This window comes from Ochotona curzoniae, unplaced genomic scaffold (assembly GCF_017591425.1).
Source record: "Ochotona curzoniae isolate NIBS_2020 unplaced genomic scaffold, NIBS_Ocur_1.0 scaffold_3223, whole genome shotgun sequence".
NCBI lineage: Eukaryota > Metazoa > Chordata > Mammalia > Lagomorpha > Ochotonidae > Ochotona > Ochotona curzoniae.
Window position 1 is genome coordinate 6945407 of NW_024467108.1, and position 14148 is coordinate 6959554.

General features: G+C 44.5%; 1 protein-coding gene across 2 annotated transcripts in view; it reads right to left on the minus strand.

Annotated features, from left to right (window-relative positions):
• The window catches only part of RSF1 (remodeling and spacing factor 1), a 123531-nt gene extending 109503 nt beyond the window's left edge, over positions 1 to 14028 (minus strand). Inside the window, exon 1 of one of the 2 annotated variants that reach the window (XM_040964222.1) lies at positions 13633 to 14028. In XM_040964222.1, the coding sequence (XP_040820156.1) occupies positions 13633 to 13822 (190 nt within the window). In that variant the 5' untranslated portion in view covers positions 13823 to 14028. The remainder of the gene's footprint in view (positions 1 to 13632) is intronic. The other variant, XM_040964219.1, reaches the window with a different exon arrangement.
• Positions 14029 to 14148: the final 120 nt, after the last annotated feature.

Below are 14148 nucleotides of genomic sequence, written 5' to 3' on the forward strand. Positions count from 1 at the left end.
GTCCAGGTGTTCAGGCTCCTGGAAGCTCCTGGCTTCGGCCTGCTCCTTCTCTGGCCATGACAGCCATTTGGGAAATGAACCAGCAGATGAAGACCCGTATTTCTCTCCCTCTCTTTTCTATTTCAAATAAATTGTTTTGTTTTGTTTTTTTTCCAGCTTTATTGGATGTAGTGTTGTGGATGCATCAATTATGGCGTTTGTTGATAACATTTTTCATGTCTTCTATACTGACACACTATCTAGTTGCAATATCAATTGCTGAGAGGATGGTTCAAATTTCAATCATAATTTCAATTTTAAGTTTTAATTTCTATTATCTTATTCTCAAGTTTGTACTTATCTATTTGAAAGGCAGAAACAGGAGACAAAGACCTTTCATTGCTCATACACTTCCCAGATGCACACAATACCCGGAGCCGGGCTAGGTGAAAGCCAAAGGCAGGAAATCCAACTGGGTCTCCCAAATACTTCAGTCCTCACTGGCTGGCTACCAAGGGGCACATTAGCAGAATGCTTGAACCCAAACACTCTAATACGAGCTGTGGGAAATATAAGCAGGGGCTTAACCCATTGCACCGCAACCTACATTTGGATTTTTGTATCTTAAAGCTGTTAAAAGTTTAAAAAATGCTACAAGACGTATCCTATTTTCATCAATTAATCCCTTTAGTACTATGATATATTCACATTTATTTCTATTAATTATTCTATTTTTCTTAATGGCCATTTTCTGATATTAGTATGCTGATTCCAGGTTCCCTAGAATCAGTTTGCATGGAATATCATTATTGTAACCTTTCACTTTTAACCTGTATCTTTAAAGTGAATTTCTGTTGACAGAATATCTTTAGGTGTTACTTTTCCATTTACTCTAACAATCTTCATCTTGCATTAAATTTTAATTGATTGAGCCTGGTGCGATAGCATAGTTGTTAAAGTCCTCGCCTTGAAGGTGCCAGGATCCCATAGGGGTGCTGGTTCTAATCCCGGCAGCCCCACTTCCCATCCAGCTTCCTGCCTGTGGCCTGAGAAAACAGTCAAGGATGACCCAAAGCCTTGGGACCCTGCACCCATGTGGGAGATCTGAAGGAGATTCCTGCATCCTGGGTTCAGATCGGCGCAGCTCCAGCCATTGTGGCTGCTTGGGGAGTGAGCCATGGGACGGAAGATCATCCTCTCTGTCTCTCCTCCTCTCTGTATATCCACCTTTCCAATAAAAATAAATAAATCTTTTTTAAAAATTCAATTGATTTTAACTGAAATACTACATATGGCTAGTGGTGACAACAGAGGGCAGATTCTGTCCATGATTTAAGAAACCACTGCCCACAGGTGAAATGCAGTTTGTTGTCTCCTATTTTTTATATGGCTTATGAACTAAGAATGTTTTACATTTTTAAAGAGGAAGGAGAGAAATGAGAATGATCAGTATAATTATTATATGAAATTCAAATTCCAGTGTCTGCAAAGTTTTACTGGAACACACCCAAACTTACGTATTTATTTAATATCCATAGTTACTTTTGTGATATAATAGCTGAATTGGAAAGGTTTAACATATTATATTGATGACAATGGCTAATATTTTTTTTTAAAGATGTATTTAGTTAGTCCTTTTTTTTTTGAAAAGGCAAATGCACAGAGAGGATGATTTTCCGTCCGATGGTTCACTCCCCAAGCGGCCGCAACAGTGAGAGCTAAGCCAATCCGGAGCCAGGAGTGAGGAGCCAGGAGCTTCCTTCAGCTCTCCCACATGGGTGCAGGGTCCCAAAGTTTTGAGTCATCCTCGACTGCTTTCCCAGGTCACAGGCAAAGAGGTGGATGGGAAGTGGGGCCTCAGGGATTGGAATAGGCAACCATATGGGATCGCAGCACGTTCAAGGTAAGGACTTTAACTGCTACACTATTGTGCAGGGCCCAAAAAGGTCTTTTTAAAGACTGACTTACTTAAAAGTTAGTGTTACAGAGAAAGAAGGAAAAAGAGATCTTTCATCCTCTGGTTCACTCTACAAAATACCAGGGCTGGGCAAGGATGAATGCCGGAGTCGGAAACTTCTGAATATTTCACATGAGTTCATGGGCTCACACGTTTGGGCCATCTTTGCATTGCTCTCCCAGGCACACTAGCAGGGAGCTGGATCAAGGTAGAGCAGCTGGGCCTTAAGCCAGCACCCACACAGAATAGCAGCAGTGCAGATAATGACTCTTCCTGCTACACCACAGCACTGGCCTCCTAAAATAATTTTTGATATTTGGCTCTTTGGAGAAACTCTGCTAACCCATAAATTTGTTTTTTAATGTATTTACATTTAATGTAGTAAGTTACGTATTTAAACTTCAGCATACAATCTTGGGATCTGTGTATGTATGTGTATGAATTCCAGCATTTTTATTCCTTCTTTTGTCTTTTTACTATCTTCTTTTGCATGAAGTGGATTAAAAAAAATAGTCAAGCATTTAGCCTGATGCTTCAGAAACTTCAGTCCCACATCAAAGTACTTAGGTTCAATTCCCAATCCTTGCTCCCAAATTGTTTCTCTCAAGGCAGACTTTAAGAGGCTGCAGGGATGGCTTAAGTAATTGAGTTCCTGCCACTCAAATAGGAAGGCTGACTTTCACTCTCGACGCCAGAGCAGCCCAGCCCAACCTGATTCTAGCAAAGAAGGAGTGAACCAGAGGGTAGCAGCTCGCTCTCTGCCTAGTCTCTCAAATAAATAATATTACTTCAAATACAATATGAATATTTTTCACCCTTACAATTCTGTAACTCCAGTTTCCTGCTTTCTGCTAAGCATTACAATGGTTATATATTTTAATTCTACATATGCTACAAATCTTGTGATACACACAATTTTTGGCTTAATCAGTAATTTATCTCTTAGACTCCCAAAGTTACAGGGGCAGTGTCTGACATGCCTGCATCTGGATCAGTGTGCCTGGGCTCATGACCCAGCTGCGCTTGATTCTCGTTCCCTACTAATGTGCACCAAGGAGACAGCAAGTAACGATGGCTCAAGTATCCGGGTCCCTGTCTCCCATAGACTTAACCTTGGTGGGATACAGTCTGACTAACCTTAGTTACTGTAGGCACATGAAGAGTGAATGAGCACATAGATTTCCTCTCTCTTTATCGCTCTGCCTTTCAAAATATTTTATAAATCTCTTAAAATTAGGCAATGTCTATTTTCTATTTAGCCACACATTTATTAGTTTTTGCATTCTTCATCTACTCCAAGTTTCCATCCGAATTTTTCTGACCTTAAAAAATTCTCTGGTTTTAGGGCCCGGCGCGGTGGCGCAAGTGGTTAAAGGTCCTCGCCTTGCACGCCCGGGATCCCATATGGGCGCCGGTTCTAATCCCGGCAGCCCCGCTCCCCTTCCAGCTCCCTGCCTGTGGCCTGGGAAAGCAGTCCAGGACGGCCCAAAGCTTTGGGACCCTGCACCCGCGTGGGAGACCCAGAAGAGGCTCCTGGCTTCGGATGGGCGTAGTATCGACCCGTTGCACTCACTTGGGGAGTGAATCATCGGATGGAAGATCTTCCTCTCTGTCTCTCCTCTCTGTACATCCGCCTTTCCAATAACAAAATAATAAAAATAAGTCTTAAAAAAAAAAAATCTCTGGTTTTATCTGTCTGAAAGTTTGGCTTCACCTTCATCTGTGGAGTTAGACAGAGAGAAGAGGAGACAGAGAAGGAATCACTCCCAAAATGGCATCAATGCTCAGGATTGGGCCACACTGAGGCCAGGATCCTCTTTCAGGTCTCGCACATGGGTGCAGAGGCCCAGCATGTGGGCCATCCTCCACTGCTTTCTCAGGCACATTAACAGGGGCCTGTATCAGAAAAGGGGCAGCTGGGACATGAGTCTGCCACCCATAATGGGAAGTTGGCATTGCAGGTTGGCAGCTTAACCCACTAAACCATTTTTGAAGCCTGACTGATTGTATCCCAAAGACCAGTTTTCAGTTCACGTTTATTTCTTCCTACAATTTCAGATTTTCTGCTGAACAGACTTCAGCAAATTTTTAAGTTTCAGATATTGCTAATTTTCATCTTAGAAGTAATACTTGGTTCTCTTTTATGGTTTTCATTTCTCCCATTTTGCTCATAATTTTCTTAATACTTTAATTATAATAGCTGTTTTAGCATCCTTATCCGCTAGCTTCAGCACTTGCCATCTCTGATTGTGATTTTCTGGACTGGCTTTTCTCCTGGTTATTGGTTACACTATGAATACATTCAGCTCTTGCTTAGATACTGGAAACCACCACAGCTCTTTAGAGTGTCTACATTTTTCAGTCACTCTACAGAGAGAGCTGGGCTTTGTTTTGGTAGGCAGTTATCTGCAAGTTCACCTGATTTAAGGTTTTGTTCTGCCACCTTTGTGAAGCAAACACTCTGAGTTCTCCACTGAACACCAAAGTCCACAAACAAACCTTCACACTGCTAGGATTCAAACCTCTATCTTCAAACTCTGAGAAAATATTCTAAAAACTTCCTGGGAGCTCAGCACTGAGACCTGTACAGTTTGAATCCATGCACACATTACCCAACATTGAGCAAAGACTCCAGGTACTTCTTAGACATTTCTTGAGTTCTGTGTCTTCATAGCTCACTTGTTCAGAACTTGGTTCTGAACGCAGGTGCTACAGCACAGTGGGTTAAGCCTCTGTTTAAGACAGACACATCCCACATCACAGTGGTTCTTTGAGTCTTCCCCATTACGCTTCTGATTCTGCTTCCTTGTGATGTAAACCCCAGGAGGCAGGAAGTGATGGCTCAAATACTTCTCCTGCCGCCAACATGGAAAACCTGAACAGAGTTCGGGGTCCTGGCCCCAACCCGACTGTCACAGGCATCTGGAGAGTTAATCAGCAAATAAAAGATCTCAACTCCCTCTCTACTTCTGTGCAACTGCCTTTCAATCACATTAAAAATATCATTTTTAAAAACCTTGACGATGGAACTTAAAGTTACCTAAACCTTTCTAAACCCAATCTTTGCCTCAAATGAATGAAATTCCCACATGTTGCTCGTGTTCTATCTCCCTGGTTTCACTGAACTGAAAGTGCAGGTAACCAGGGTAGCTAAAGAAACTCTTTTGTTTTTATTCTCTTAGGGATCACAGCCCTGATCTGCTTTAAAAAGCAATGGTTTTGGGCCCGGCGCGGTGGCGCAAGTGGTTAAAGGTCCTTGCCTTGCACGCCCGGGATCCCATATGGGCGCCGGTTCTAATCCCAGCAGCCCCGCTCCCCTTCCAGCTCCCTGCCTGTGGCCTGGGAAAGCAGTCGAGGACGGCCCCAAAGCTTTGGGACCCTGCACCCGCATGGGAGACCCAGAAGAAGTTCCTGAATCCTGGCTTTGGATCGGCATAGTATCGGCCCGTTGCACTCACTTGGGGAGTGAATCATCGGACGGAAGATCTTCCTCTCTGTCTCTCCTCTCTGTATATCCGCCTTTCCAATGAAAAAATAATAAAAATAAATCTTAAAAAAAAAAAAAAAAGCAATGGTTTTGTGGGGCAACATGATGTAGCGGATAAAGCCACCATTTGAGACGCCGGCATCCCATATAGGCACAGTAGAAGAGATTCAAGTGATTGGGTCCCTGTCACCCACCTGGGAGACATGGAAGAAGCTCCTGGCTTTGGACAGACATGGTCCCACAGCTACTGCAGCCACCTGGGGAGTGAGCCAGTAGGTAGCATCCTACTGTTTCCCTCTTTCTCTGTTAACTTCAAAATAAATTAAAAATTCATTATCACGGAGATGGAATTTCTAAACTTTTAAAAAAGATAACATTAAACACAGGTAAATTTGAACATGTGAACTTAAAGGATAAATCCCAATTAGATGTACTTTCCATTTTTTAAATATTCATTTATTTGAGAGGCAGAATCAAAGAAAAGGAATCAGAGAAATCTTTAACATGCTGGCTCATTCCCAAGTGATCAAAATGCCTGGGGCTGGGCCAGAAACTGGACGGGAAGTAAGGCATCAGGAACCAAACAAGTATCAGCACAAGATGATTGAAAGTGGCCCTGGATATGTTTTAAACATGAACTACCTAAAAAGAAACATCAAATAGTAGCTTTAATATTTCCATAAATTTAAAGAACTTATATTTGATCCTTACAGATATATATATATAGATTTTTTTTTTCCTTTTTTACTGGAAAGTGAGATATACAGAGAGTAAGATCTTCCGTCCACTGATTCACTCCCCAGGTGACCACATCGGCCAGAGCTGTGCCAATCCAAAGCCAGGAGCCTGGGGTCTCTTTAAGTTCAGAGTCCCAAGGTTTTGGGCCGTCCTTGACTGCTTTCCCAGGCCACAGGCAGGAGCTTGATGGGAAGTGGAGCTGCCGCCGATATGGGCTCCTGGTGTGCACAAGATGAGGACTTTAGCTTTTAGGCTTTAGCTTTAGCTTTTAGAGTTGCGCCTGATCCTTACAGTTTTGTAGGCATGTTATTATTGCCTCACTACGAAGAAGCTCAAAAGTTAATTGACAAAGTCACATGCATTATCAAATGGCAAGAATAATTTTTTAATTAAATTATTTGAAAGTTGCACAAAGATCTTCCAGCTTTTTTGCTGTACCACCTGAGATTGGGTCAGCATAAAGCCAGGAACCTGGAACTCCATCCAGGTCTCCATGCTGGTGGCAAGGGTACAAGCACTAGGATTATCCTCATCAACTTCCCCCAAGGTGTGAGCAGGGAGCAGGACTGCAAGTGAATACATGGTTCACTAACCACTGCCCATACGGGATGCTGGCAATGCAGGCAGCAGCTAAGTTCACTATAAAGATCAGCTTTGAAGGCCCGGCAGCATAACCTAGCGGCTTAAATCCTGGGATAGCGCCAGGATCCCATATGGGCACAGGTTCTAATCCCGGCAGCTCCACTTCCCATCCAGCTCCCTGCTTGTGGCCTGGGAAAGCAGTCTAGGACGGCCCAAGGCTTTGGGACCCTGCACCCACATGGGAGACCCAGAAGAGGCTCCTGGTTCTCGGCTTCAGATCAGCGCAGCACCGGACATTGGGCTCACTTGGGGAGTGAATCATCGGACAGAAGATCTTCCTCTCTGTCTCTCCTCCTCTCTATCTGACTTTGTAATAAAAATAAATAAATCTTTTTAAAACATCAGCTTTGAGAAGAATATTTTATAACAACTTAAAATTAGTCCAAAAATACAGGTTTTTAACCTCGGTCTCACATTTAATATCATCCATGAATGAATCCACACTGTGGGAAGCTCAGAGATGGCACATCTTGCAAAGTCTGAAGCATTTCCTCCTTGACTGTTTACAGAAAAACAGGCTCTGTCTCACTAAGAAACAACCATAGAATAAGTACAGACTCGGTCACACCAAAACTAAAAGAATTAAAGTTAATTATAACCTATCACAAAGAAAAAGATTACAAGAATACAAAAGTATCAAGCACCTAGTACAATGTATTTTTCTCTGGAAATTAGTATATATTCATTGATAATTTCATAGCATTTTAATTCATTTCTTCTACAGACCCGGAAGAGCTCCTGGCTCCTGGCTTTAAATGAGCTCAGCTCCTGCTGTTGTGACCACTTGGGGAGTGAATCAGTGGATGGAAGATCTTCCTCTCTGTGTATCTGCCTTTGCAATAAAAATAAATAAATCTTACAAAAAAAAAAAAAGCAGCTTGGTCTAAGCTCCTAACTTCTGATTCAGCCTCTTGCTAAGGCATCCCACAGGTAATAGCTCAGCCTCTGGTCCTGTACCACCCTTCTGGCAGATGAGGGGAGAGTGCTGAACTCCTGGTTTGGCCTGATCCAGCCCTGGCTATTCGTCAGTATTCAGGGAACAAGCACATACCACATGTATCTTTCCCTCTCCTGCTCTACATTTCAAATAAAAACATTGGGGACAGGTCTGCGACACACTGGATTAAGCTGCTTCCCATAATGCTGGTAATTCATACCACTGGTGGTTCTAGTCTCAGTTGCTCCAATTCTGATCCATCTTTTTGCTAATGTTTCTGGGAAACCAGCAAAAATGAGTGTTTGAGGCCCTATCAACCAAGAAGGAGATGTAGATGGTGTTCCAAGCTCAGCTTGGCTGTTGCAGCCATTTGGGAAATGAGCCAGTGAATTGCCAATCTCTCTCTATCCATCTCTCCTTCCATAAATGTTGAAAAAAGTTTTTTAAAATCCCAAAAATGTGTACTGTATTAACATACAGTAGGGGTCCAAAACATGTATAAAGTCACAAAGTACTAATGCCTAAGTTTCTTACCGGTTAGCTTCAGAATTTAACAACAAATCTAAAGTTCAAGAAAAACTTCTTGCTAATTAAAATACTAAGTAAACTATGACAGTTTGGATAATAAGCATTTTATTCAAAGAAGACCCATTGCTCCTTATTCTAGCAGGCCAATAACTTTCCTAACAATGGTTACATTTATGAAACACCAAAACTGGAGGATAAATACATTTTTCTTTCTCTTTCATAAATGTCCTAAAGTATGTTTATGTTAGGCAGAAAAGCTGAAACCAGAAATTTTCAACCATGTCAGGCTGTGTTCCAGGTGATGTCATCCGTACTGGTCAACCACTGTAGGCCTCAGCAACCTCTACTCAAAGCACCTACCGGGATCTTCTGTTTGTTTTTTTTTTTAAAGATTTATTTTTATTATTTTTTTTTTTTTATTGGAAAGGCGGATATACAGAGAGGAGAGACAGAGAGGAAGATCTTCCATCCGATGATTCACTCCCCAAGTGAGCGCAACGGCCGATGCTATGCCAATCTGAAGCCAGAAGCTTCTTCTGGGTCTCCCACGCGGGTGCAGGGTCCCAAAGCTTTGGGCCGTCCTGGACTGCTTTCCCAGGCCACAGGCAGGGAGCTGGAAGGGGAGCGGGACTGCTGGGATTAGAACCAGCGCCCATATGGGATCCTGGGCGTGCAAGGCGAGGACCTTAACCACTTGCGCCACCATGCCAGGCCCAAGGGATCTTCTGTTTTAATGAATAGACTATGGTCCCAGTAAAGACAGCCACCTTTCTACCTTATCAAATGCACCTAAATTTTTTTTTCAACCAATTTAAGCAAGCGTCAGTATAAGATATCATAGTAAACAAAAACCACAACCCCATTTTAATATTAAAATATCCAATTTGTAAAATAAGACAAAAACTGCTTACTGAACTTACTTCATACTATACAAATAATTAGTGAAACAATTAAAATCATCTTGACAATCTGCTATTAGATTGTCTGTCATTGTCTGTACCTACAATTTAAGTAGCAGAATGTTAAACCTGTAATTGTTACTAAGGTACTGTATTTCTGTAATAATATGGAGGGAGGGGAAAATAGGAAGGGAGAGAGAGGAGAGCAAAGGGGGAATCCCTACACTTAGAAAACCTGATCAGGGAAAAATAAATAAATAAATAAATGTATCCTCAAAAAAAGGTAACATTTCAGGAATGTTCCCATGCATAGACTTACTACACACATACAAGTTCTAAAGCAAATTTACTAAGAGACTACCTTTAAAGAATGAAAAGCTTATCTGCCTCTTGACAAGGACCAAATTCCACAGAAAAGTTCCTTAAAATGCTTGAATGTTGTCAATCTTATAAGCCAATTTCTATCTTCTTTTTTATCCAGACTTCAAGACCATCCACCAGGCCCGGTAGCGAGGCCTGGTGGCTAAAATCCTCACCGAGAATGCGCCGGGATCCCACAAGGGTGCCGGCTCTGGTCCCGGCAGCTCCACTTCCCATCTTGCTCCTTGCTTGTGGCCTGGGAAAGCAGTCGAGGACGGCCCAAAGCCTTGGGACCCTTCTCCTGCAAGGGAGACCCAGGAAAGGTTCCTGGCTCCTGGCTTCAGATCTGGCTTCGGCACTGGCCATTGAGGTTACTTGGGGAGTGAACCATCAGATGGAAGATCTTCCTCTGTCTCTCCTCTTTGTATATCTGACCTTCCAGTAAAAATAAATAAATCTTAAAAAAAAAAAAGACCATTTACCTCCAATTAGGAAGAAGCAGAGAAAATCCATACAGAGCAGAGAGCTAACCAGATTGTGAGGAAAGGCAGATAAAAGCCTATTCATCTGAAACTTTTTTTTCCTAATCTAGTTAATATCAATTATGAATCAAAATTATCTTGCTGATAATTTAAGCATACTTAAATAGCAAATATGTAGCAAAAAAATGCTAGCTATGTACATTTAAAATGGATTTCTAGGTGTTAGTTTTCTTCCTTGCAGAAGTCCATTCTTTCTAACTCTAAACTCAATGATAATTTCTAGAGAAGTTCCCAAAGTTAATAGGTTCATGGCACCTCAGATGTTCCAGCAACTTTAAGACAGCATCCTAAGGCCAAAAACAACCAGTGCCACCTAATAAGCCATCAGCAGCAGTTTGAAAAAAAAAAATAGATAAAAAAACTGCTTACATTAAAGAATGGCCCAGGTTGCAAGCTAATCCTTTGCCTGTGGTGCCAGCATCATATGGGCACTGGTTCAAGTTCAATCTGTTCCACTTCCAAACCAGCTCCCTGTTGAGTGGCCTGGGAAGGCAGCAGCAGATGGCTCAAGGTTCCTGCAGCCATTTGAAACTCATGTCTCCCAGTTTCAGATCAGCCCAGTTCTGGCCATTTGTGGATGGAAGATCTGTCTCACCCTCTGTCCGTAACTCTTTCAAGCAAGTTTTAAAAATTCTTTTCTACAACTACTGATGGGACAAATGTTACTATTGGAACTTGTAAACTACTCAAATCTCAGAATTAGGGCAAACATTGTCATAGTACCTGTTCAATACAGATTTTCACGATTCCAGCATACATAGTTCTAAACTGAAGTCACAGAGACAAATTAAAACTTTAAAATAAAATTTTAGAAGATCACAATGTATACAAGGACAAATCAGAGAACTTCAGCTCATGTTACAATGTTGATACACCTACCACAATAAATGCAACATAGAAAGTATTAAAGCATAATTCAGAAAAAAATAAAAAATGTATAATTTATAAGTAGTCATTTTTTAAATGGCACTAAGGATTGCATTTGGAATAGACTGAAATTTATATAGAGCAAAACTCATCTGGGTGTAAAGCTTTCTTTTCTTCAAAAGAATAATAGCTCAATATTATACTTGTGTTCATATTATTCTGAGAGTTTAACATTCCAAATGTACTCATCATGTGCCTTTTATTTGAAAAACACTTAATAAAATATGCAATACAAGATGACTGGCAATGTAAGGGTTTGGGTTATGAAAGATTTTTCAAATTTTATTTCACCTGTTATAGTATTATATTTTCTGAGATGGAGGTTCGACCTATATTATTACATTGTTCTACTCTAAAGTTCACGTCTTTCCCATCCATTAGAGTATAGCACAACTCCTTCCTCCAGAGTCAGTTCATACAGGATCAGTGGAGCCAGTTTTGTTAACTATTACAAGCAGAGTAACCATCACAGTTCTGAACATCTCCACATGCACAGTAAGAGCACTTCACCTGCACAGACTTTCATCTGCCAAGTGTCTCAAATTATGTGACCTAACCAGCCTTAGGTCACTTTACACCAGAACTAGCATGATCCATTACCGTCACTGACAGCGCAAGGATGGGCTACATGACTTCTCTTAGCCTCAACATTGCATCCCATTTTTACATAGCTGGCGATTCACAGTTAAACCCTCCAAGGATTAAACTTCTGAGAAATTTTTCCCTAACAGCACTAAATATAGTAGCAACAATGTTAAAAAGGAATAGAGAAGAATTTTATAATTACACAAAATACATTGCTATCCCAAAAAGCAACTTGTTCCACATGCATTCCAAAATCATTTCACCAGCAACAGCAATCCAGTCCCCAAATTTATATATCAATGTATGTACACACACATACACTTGACAGTTGTATTTCTACCACTTTCAAGATATCACCAAAGCTACTGAGGCATCCTACCACATAATGGCTATCTGTCTTCTTTAAAAAGCTATATACAATTTGATAATCAAATAACATTGGTAGCTTAAATTTTTAAGGAATTCTGTAGAAAGTTTTGCATTACATAATTAGTAGTTTTACGCCTTTTTTAAAAATGCCTTTTCAATCCAGAATTCGCTAAGGGTAAAGAAAATGGGGGCAGGCAAGAAGAGATACTTAATAATTTGAGTCTGATAACCATAACATGTAGTCTCCATAGGTAAAATTCAAGAACTTCACACTTGGGCCCTTCCCAATCATGTAAACATATGCTGTTATGAGAAACTTCATTGCCCTACAGAATGGAAAAGCGACCGTGATTTCTTGGAAACAGCTATCAAGTTGGTGCAATACCTGGGCCACTTGAACCGCCTTAACAGGCACAAAAGAGAAAAATCCATTTGGTAAAGCGTCTCTTCTCTCTAGCGATGGGCTAGAAGAAGACAATGCTCGGAGCACAGCAAGTAAGCCTTCTCTGGAGAGAAGAAGTGTGTCAGAAAAGGAGAGGCACGGACCGGGAACAAATGAGAGTGGAAGCGCTTGGTGTGCGGGCTGCAACACAGCACTGAGATGCTCCAGTAACAGAACCACCAGCAGCAGCAGGAAGTTTCAATGGGGCCGGGCAGAGCATGCGCTCTGCACTCGCACGGTGGCCTTATGTGGAAGGAGCACCACTTGCGAACACCAATAATAGACCGGCGGCACCAGAGAGAAACATGAGCAACAAGCACCTTCTTCAACTGTTTCCCCTCCGACACAGCCCCTCCTCCAGCCTACAGACCAGCCACCCCACCCCACCCTGCACAGGGGAGGGCGACTTCTTCTTCCCCTAAGCCCCGCTGCCAAGATGAAGGGGGAAGGGACGGGAAAAGTGGGGAGATGCTTTTCTATTATTTGGGGGAGGTAGGGAAAGGGAGGAGGAAAACTATGGAGGAGGAGGCATTAACCCTCTCCTTCCCAAAGTGAAGTCACAGAACCGACTCTGCCACCCTCCAGGAGAAAGAAGAAGGACCCCGCTCCCTTGGGGGAGGAGCAGCCCTCCCCACTCCAGAAGGAGTTCTGAGGGTTAAACCAGCCCTGGGGGGTGGGGGGTGGAAGAAAGGGGGGCGGCAGCCGACTCTCGGGGTGCTCCCACCACAGGGAGAGTGGAGTGCCCCCCCGGCCCCCGCCCACCCAGCAGGAAGAAGATAAGGGGGCGCCCTGAGAAAGACCCAGCCTCCCCCGAGATGGACGGGAGGATGGGAGGGAGGAGGAGAGGCAGGCAAGGAGGGGAGGAAGAGAAAAGCGCAAGGCTGGCCGGAACCTGCGCTCCCCTCCGTCCGCCACCTAGGGCGCCTCGGGGTGGGGGGCGCCTCGGGGTGGGGGGGCGCCTCGGGGTGGGGGGGCGCTCCCCGGGGCCGCCCAGCAGCACAATGACCCCCTCCCCGCCCCCACCCGGCCCGGGCCGCCCCCACCTCAGCTCGGGCCGGACGCGGCGGCCCGGGGGCCGGGGGACTCCGCCCCGCCTCCCCACTGCCCGAGACCCCGGGGGCCGGGCGGAGACGGAGGCCGGCGGAGCCTCGCCCCGGGCGGGGGACGGGGCCGCGGGGGCCCGGGGTGTCGGGGCCCGCCGGGGCCGCTTCCCGCCGGGCGTTCGGGCCCCCTCGCTTACCTTCTCCGTGGCCGACGTCCGGCGGCGGCGCCTGCAGCACCCGCTCCAGCTCGGGGAACGGCAGTTCAGGCAGGTCCAGCAGCGGCCCGTAGCGCTCCAAGAAGGAGCAGACCACGGCGAAGTTGGGGCACGAACCCGGGCAGCCCGGAGGAGCCATCGCCGCCGCTGCCGCTGCCGCCGCCGTCGCCATTTTGAACTGGAGGATGGAGGAGGCGGCGATGGAGGGGTGGGGGGAGTCGGGGTGCCCGGGAATGGCAGGGCAGCCTTGCGGACGACAGGAGGCGCTCTCGAGGGGGGCCTCCCCTGCGGAGCCCAGCGTCTCGGGGAACGGCGCCGCGATCCCACAATACCTCGGCGAGCCGGAGCAGTCGAGAAGCGAGCCGGACGGGGGGCAGAGAGGCGCTCCGTGCCTTTCACTTTCCGCCCTCTTCCGTCCCCTCCCCTCCCTCCACGTCTCCCCTCCCACTTCGCGTCGCCGCTGCCTCGTGTGACAAGGGGAATGAAAACAAGGGAAGC